The sequence below is a fragment of the Lampetra planeri genome, unplaced genomic scaffold (genome assembly GCF_965212315.1).
Source record: "Lampetra planeri unplaced genomic scaffold, kcLamPlan1.2.h2 scaffold_500, whole genome shotgun sequence".
Lineage (NCBI taxonomy): Eukaryota > Metazoa > Chordata > Hyperoartia > Petromyzontiformes > Petromyzontidae > Lampetra > Lampetra planeri.
The window spans coordinates 1,382-9,155 of record NW_027615323.1 but is presented as its reverse complement, the minus strand read 5'-3'; the positions used below and the strand labels follow the sequence as shown (position 1 = coordinate 9,155).

The 7,774-nt window shown below is 48.4% G+C and overlaps 1 protein-coding gene across 1 annotated transcript; it reads left to right on the top strand.

Annotated features, from left to right (window-relative positions):
* The first annotated feature begins 2,070 nt into the window (after nt 1-2,070).
* LOC144741307 (septin-4-like) lies at nt 2,071-7,292 on the top strand. The gene is made up of 10 exons (XM_078623895.1): nt 2,071-2,148; nt 2,433-2,529; nt 2,602-2,688; nt 2,796-2,919; nt 3,589-3,723; nt 4,692-4,809; nt 4,930-5,031; nt 6,215-6,311; nt 6,436-6,598; nt 7,073-7,292. Exons 2-10 carry the CDS (start codon nt 2,520-2,522, stop codon nt 7,290-7,292), a joined length of 1,056 nt encoding a protein of 351 aa, XP_078480021.1. The 5' UTR covers nt 2,071-2,148; nt 2,433-2,519.
* The last annotated feature ends 482 nt before the right edge of the window (nt 7,293-7,774 follow it).

Sequence of the window (7,774 nt, the reverse complement as noted above, 5' to 3'; positions counted from 1 at the left end):
ACAGAGCTCAGTAGGAGACTTGGTTGTGTCTAATATATCATTTATACACCAGACTACAGTGCTTTGTTGGGCGATTCACGGCTGGAGCGTGTGTTTCCTGTGTGATGAGACCGGTCGTCAATGATGCCAATGAGTATCCCGGGGCGCTGAGCAGCTCGATGGGGGTGAAGGACGCTGTGTCCTGAGCGGGACGAGTATAAATGCCAGAGCTCCTGGTGTGAACTCGTGATTCACCGTCACTTGGTCAGGCAGCAGGACGCAGAGGAAGCAGAAGGAGGCTTTAGGAGAAGCAGCACAGGTGAGCGTGTGTTTGAAGGTGAACCTGAGTTCACCTGGGGCCCTCCAACAGCTTGTTGTCATTCTGTCTTTGCCTCTTAGCGGGAGTATTCAAATTGTTGGAGCGGTGTAGTACGGGCCACGGAGGAGCCCCCCTATCTGGAGCACATCCACCAGACTTAGCTGGTCTTATTTTTTCACTGGATTTGGCGCAGGTTTGTGTTTTCTCAGTGCACGTGTGTGTTTGTGGTTCTCTAGGCTGCAGCAGCGGAGGCTTTACTGAAGGACTGATGTGGTCGCTACTTTGACCATTTTTGCACCAAACTGCAGCGACTCGTTTTGTCTTTCTGCTGTGTCCCATCTCTTCTATGTAGGTCACAGGACCCACCATGTTGGCTATGGATCGTTTGTTTGCTGTGTGACACAGGAAACAGGTCACTGATTTCCTAAAGTGTGAAACTATCAATGTCTCCTCTGCCCTGAAGCTCTCAGTGCCGCCATAATTAAAACTGTGTGGGGGCGTGATGGAGGACACAGACTGACTGATACTGATACTTGGTCAGTCAGGTGATCCTGTGTAGGTGCAGGTGACCTACGAACTTTAAAGCTGTTTGAATGGAGGAGACATCCTCCACCCACCTGGTCACCTGCTTTACTGATCCAATCATCAGTAACACCATTTCCATGTGTATTGTTTCATACTTTGACCTGATTTCATCTTTTTTTTTTTTGTTTCCGATCTCCCCCCTTGTCGTCCTCTGTCCCGTATGATTTACATCAGTTCTCTTTTCCTACCACCTGTCTTTTCCTGACGTAACTCCCCAAACCTTCTCCCTTCTGGTTGAAGAACTGTGACGTTCACTGTGGCTCCGGCTGCAATGGAGGACAGTGACCATGGGGTTCAGTCTTCATCAGACGAGGACTCGTGCCCTCCGTCCCCGAATCTCAGCAGGGACCATGAAGCTGAGCAGGTACAGGTGACCCCCCCCCCCCAGCTGAGGTCCTGTTCTAACCCTCTGCTGTCTTCACTGGTTCCTCTGGGCCAGTTTATTCGACGTCATGGGGAGAGTTCTTCACGTTCGTTTTGCAAAATGTGCTAAGTGACAGAAGATTTATGAACCCTAATGGTGGAAAAACTGACGGCAGAATGTTTTCCTCACAAAGGAATGTACAAGGAAGTTTATGCCCGAAATCTCAGCTCATTCAATCCACGATATTTATAGAAGGAACTGACACACGGCTCCGCTGAGAGCTGCTGGCTGTGGAACAGGAAACAGCCTCGTTAATGATGGAGACGTATTACCTTCTGAATACATTCTCACATGGGCTCAGAGGAACTCACTCACTTTCACTATGAAGACATTTCTCTCCGTCTCTCTCTCCATTTTTATAACACATAATGCCGGAGCAGACTATTGATGAACATGACATGGTGTCTCTGCCTCCGTCTGTACCTCCTGCAGACCTCAGTCGCAGCTAACGTGCAGTGGATCTCTCTCCACCTTTCCTCTCGTCCTCCCTCTGTTTCTCTGCCCCCCTCCCCCCACACGACCTCACCCGCCTCCCTCGACCTCGGCGTCCCCGTAGCATTCGTGCCATTCAGACGACTTAGAGGTGGAGAATATTATGCAGGAGCCTCTCCACCACGGAGGGCACGACCACCATCAGCACCTCGAAGCTCACGATGCAGACGGGCAAGCTGAGGGCGACGAGCGCCCCCACACCCCGTCCTTTTTACACCCCCCTGTGGCGGGAAGTGTGCAGTCAGGTTTGCCGCAGAGCAGAAGTGTGGAGTTTGATTTGGCGTCGGCCGTCGGCCCCTCCAGGCCCAAGAGCCCCTGGGGTCGGTTTGACCCGTACGACGACCACGAGGTAACATCGGGGGGCGCCTGCTGACGAGAGGAGATCTTTGATGGGTTCAGCTCCACACTGAGAGCGTTCTCACAGCTTCTAGAAGAAAATGTGGTTGTTGTGGTGAAACAATGGCGGTGATGAGCAGTTTGTGGTGGCAGCGGTTGTGTCCACTGAAAATATCTGTATGTCATCCTGTGACACACACACACACCCCCCTTTAGAAAATATATATTTACACCTTACGACACGCAGTGAATAAAATGAAGTAAGATTTCTAATGGTTGTGTTTGAATATGTTTTAGGACCAGGATAAGGAATACGTAGGTTTTGCGACGCTCCCTAACCAGGTGCACCGCAAATCAGTCAAGAAGGGATTTGACTTCACGCTGATGGTGGCAGGTGAGTACAGGTGAGTCCTCCAGCAGACATCGGATCCTAAGCTCAGGATCTTCATTGTTCTCTGTTCCTTAGGGGAGTCGGGCCTGGGGAAGTCCACCCTGGTCAACAGCCTCTTTCTCACAGACCTTTACAAAGACAGAAAGCTGCTCAACGCTGAAGGTGGGGGCGCCGCAGCTTTGGATGTGGCATTTGGTCGGCTGTGACCCTGTGTGACCCTGTGTGACCCTGTGTGTGTGTGTGTGTGTGTGTGTGTGTGTCACCCTCAGAGCGCATCACACAGACGGTGGAAATCACCAAACACACGGTGGATATAGAAGAGAAAGGCGTCAAACTAAAGCTGACCATCGTGGACACGCCCGGGTTTGGAGACGCCGTAAACAACACAGAGTGGTAAAACGTCAATGACAACCCTGTTTTTAAAGTGTCACACTACTAAAAGCCTGCTGATGCTTCTGCGTTGAACTGACTTGTCAAAGACCGGCATCATTGTCCGCTGATGTATTTCTGTCCAAGATCACGTTTCGGACGGTTCCATTCGCTCAGCAGTCATGGAAGTGCTGCTCCGAGGTCATTTATTCTGTCTTTCCTTTGTTTACTTCAAGTGACAGCGACTGAAAGTGGGCAGATCTTGTTGCCACAGCAACTCCAACAAGATTGACCAAATTTTCAGCTCACTTTTTCCATCTAAAATCGTCATTTCTGGACACAAACTGAAATCCCACTCCGAGATCTGGAAAAGTCCCGTGATGCACACAGGCCAATCCTGGTTGTTGCTGTCAGCGGAGAGCGGCGTAGCCGCCACACGTAGTTCCACTGAATGGAGAAGTGTACATCAAACTACGGCACGTACGTCGTTAAGGCGTAGGTCCACCGTCGATTTGACGCAGACAAGAAGCATTAATTGGGCTTCAGCAGGAACAAAGAAGGAGCATCTCTACATGTTTGGTACTTCTGCTCTCCGCTCTCCGTTTGATGCCGTGCTGAAACATCCCTGAATTGTCCTTGGAGTCGTGTGCACCGTTCTTAGGCTGCATCTCCCCGTGTGTGTCTCTGCTGCAGCTGGAAGTCAGTGGCCGACTACATCGACCAGCAGTTCGAGCAGTATTTCAGGGACGAGAGCGGCCTCAACCGCAAGAACATCCAGGACAACCGAGTGCACTGCTGCCTGTACTTCATCTCGCCGTTCGGTCACGGGTAGGATTCTAAACCAGCGATCTGTCCTTTCTCTGCTCCCACTGGGCTGACAAGCATCTCCCATCCAGCTCATTCACAGCGTTTGTCTGGAGATTCACTGTAAATATCTGCTGCACCAGTGACGACTGGCAGCATATGGAGTCCCATTAAATGTTAATGCAGCAGTTTCTCCCCCTCTCTGTCTCCCTCCCTCTCCCCCACTCTGTCTCTCTCTCTCCCCTCCCTCTCTCTCTCTCTCCCCCCTCCTCCCTCTCCCCCACTCTCCCTCTCTCTCCCTCTCTCTCTCACCCCCCCCTCTCTCTGCCCCCTGTACTTTACTTTTTTTTCCTGTACTTTAGCTCTAATCACTTGTTTGCTCTGAGTGCTGATGCGGTACTTTTCAGTGTATGCGTGCACGTGCACTGAGACACATTAGTGAGCTCATTAAAGATGAAAACCCCATAAAGGTCCAGGACAGAGAAACTGCCCCCTCTGTTGGTAACTGCCCGTCATTACACCTAAAACAAACCTCAGCCACCATTGATGGTCACCCACAAACAACTTGAATTTGATGTAAAAATCAAGTCAGAACACGTCACTGCAGCGCTGTTATCACACAAATGAACACGATCGAGTGTTCAGAGGATGAGACGGTACATGTCAGCAGCTGAGAGAAGAGAGATTCTACCGAGGTCAAAGTGTGTGTGAGTGTGTGTAACTGTCAGTGCAAAGGCAAATAGGACAAATACGCTGCTATTGTGGAAGAGGATTTCTTGGAGAGAGACTGCAGGGTGAAGGTGACTCGGTCATCGCTTTCTACCGCTGACTCGTCTCCTTTCATTCATGAAAACCTCCTGCAGCACAGACACAGTCAGAGAGAGAGAGACCCCCAGTGGAGAGTTGGTGACATGACGCAGATGTCACAGTGTCTTATTAGACCGTGTGTGTGTGTGTGTGTGTGTGTGTGTGTGTGTGGTTTTTTTTCCCAGTCTTCGACCTCTGGATGTGGAATTCATGAAAGCTCTGCATGAGAAGGTCAACATTGTCCCCGTTCTGGCCAAAGCAGACACACTCACCCCGAGTGAGGTGAAGAAAAAGAAAATCAAGGCAAGACGCCCTTCACCTGTGTGTGTGTGTGTGTGTGTGTGTGTGTGTGTGTGTGTGTGTGTGTGTGTGTGTGTGTGTGTGTGTGTGTGTCAGCCACATGTTGACGTTTCCTGTGTGCAGATTAGAGAGGAAATCGAGCAGTACGGCATCAAGATCTACCAGTTCCCCGACTGCGACTCGGATGAAGATGAAGAGTTCAAGCAGCAGGACCTGGAGCTGAAGGTGAGAGCAACAGTTTTACACTTCTTATGGGAAGATTGAAGATATTTACACATGAAAACATTGTTGTATCATTCAGTAAGAAATGATCAAATGTTGATTAACTAGAAAAGCACAGACCTCCACCCAACAGCTCTTTTCCACCCAGATTTCCACCAGATATGAACATACCTAACCTTATTTTGTCTCCATCAACAGATCACTTGACAAAGAACACACCCTCTTACATTTGGAAATTCAGTGATATCATGTTGTATTCAGTAGTTATGGTTGTTAGTGGTGGTTTTCTTCTGGATAGAGCTCCAGAACGAATCAAGACAGAACCAATCTGTTCACACTCTCCTCATTCAGCAGAGTCTCAGCTACAATCTGGTGTTAGTTCATGTCTTCATCTTCATCCGTTGCCTTTCAGTGTTCTTGTTCTGGATCATAATATCTACAACTTTGTCAGAATCTGGATATATTAGAGAACCTATCGTGAATGCATCCTGTATATTTTTGCCACCAATGTATGGTGGAGTTCTAGACACAGATGCTGAAAATGTCCCTATCTACAATGATTCAACAGATTCCTGGATCCAGATGGTTCCAGAACATTACCAACTTTTAATCGTCTGGTCCTGGTCCATTATCACCATGTACTGAACGTTTCATTAACATCCATTGCTTTGATAACAGAACACACATGTTTACACGTTACAGAAGAAACCATTTTTAAATGACTTGACGTGTCTCCAGTGACTGGACAGTGACTCAGCATCTCTCTGCTCCGCTTGCATCATTAACTGACGGTGTGTCAGCTTTGTGTCCTTCTTCTTCAAGACTGGAAACGTGGGGAAATTCTAACATAGAACAGAATAGAATAGAATAGAATGCCCCTCATTGTACAATTGCATTGTAAAATGACAATGACATTGGAGAACTTCTCCCTCTCCAGACCAAATTTAAATAGTAAAGGATACAAATCTTCACTATTAACAAGTAAACATTCCAACGATGAATATAAAACTAGTATAAAAAGGTCTTATATGCATGAAATATAACATGAAATGGAGTTAAATAAGGATGAAAACTGGCTATGAACAGGAACTGTAGGACAGGATCCATCGTGTCTCTCACACCATGTTTCATATTCACGTGTTGAAGCAGTCACATAGAGATGTTCGGGTCTAATTGTTTTGTCCAGGAAAGCATCCCGTTCGCAGTCATCGGCAGCAACACAGTGGTGGAGGCGAAGGGGAAGCGTGTGCGCGGCCGTCTGTATCCGTGGGGCATCGTTGAAGGCAGGACTCCCCCTCACCTTCTTCACCTTTAAGGGCCGTTAGCGCCTGTCGCCGCGGTGACCTGACGCTCAGCACAGGGCGAGCGGTGCAGTGACGTGTTCTCCGTCTCCTCCCTGGTTTGCAGTTGAAAACTCGGCACACTGTGACTTTGTGAAGCTGAGGAACATGCTGGTTCGCACGCACATGCAGGATCTGAAGGATGTGACCCGGGAGACCCACTACGAGAACTACAGAGCCCAGTGCATCCAGAGCATGACCCGCATGGTGGTGAAGGAGCGCAACCGCAAGTACGACACACACACACACACACACACACACACACACACACACACATCCATCCATCCCTTTGACTGAAGCTTCATGTTTGTGTCGCTCTCATGTGTTGTTCAGGTCTCAAGAGCAGATTTGAATTAAATATGTGCTCGCGTTCGTATAAGCGTGTGTTTATATTATCAAAATAAGTACATCAGTCTGTGTTCACCTGGGATCCGTTCAAGGTTTGTGACAACCCCGACCCTCTCTGTATTTCAGTTACAAACATATGAAACTTTAATAGACATTTGGTTTGATTTCTGACAGTTTAAATGAAAATAGAGCTGAAAAATCAGCCACTTTCCTCCATGTCAGTGTTAACAAACTCTGGATCTTCTCTAAACCTGCTTTCTGGAGCGGACCCCTGATGTGAATGTTCAGAGAGGAGCTGATGGGCGTTTGTGTCGAAGCCCCCAGCCGTCTGTTTACCGTCCGTTTCCTCCCTGTAGTAAGCTCACCAGAGAGAGCGGCACCGACTTCCCCATCCCGGCAGTGGCCGACATGACGGACAGCGAGACGGAAAAGCTCATCCGAGAGAAAGACGAGGAGGTACGGCACACCGACCACGAAAGGGACTCACATCAGCACCACGAGCTCGAGCCGGAACACGAGCACTTAGAGCCTCAGTCCCACGCAGAGACACATCAGTGGGAGGACGAAGCCCTCTGAGCGCCTGTAGCTCCGAGTTCTCGCCGTTGGAGCGTCATGTTTGTGCGGTTGACGATGAGTAACCCCAGAAACATGACTCCTCTGCTGGAGCAAATCAGAACCTGAACTCCAGAGTTTCTTCAGGACCGGATAAAATGTGTGATGGTTAATAGACAACATGTTTGTCAGACAGATATTCCCAGAAGTAAACAAACCCTCCTGGTAGTTGATGATATGAATTAAAAAGGAAGATTCAGTAAGATGAAGAAGACAAAAAAACCCACTAAACAGGCTGAGGTGTGTTAGTTACTGAGTGTAAATGTTCCAAGAAATCTACCTGAGAATGGAGAGGACGTGAAACTTCAACAACCGATGTCCTGTCAACTGTCTTCATTCATGAAATCACTGCGTTAAGGGATTTTATTCATTTTAAATTAAAAAGACGTCTCAGTACAGGTCACGTCCAGTGACATGAACGAACAGAGTAAAAACATCATTCATGT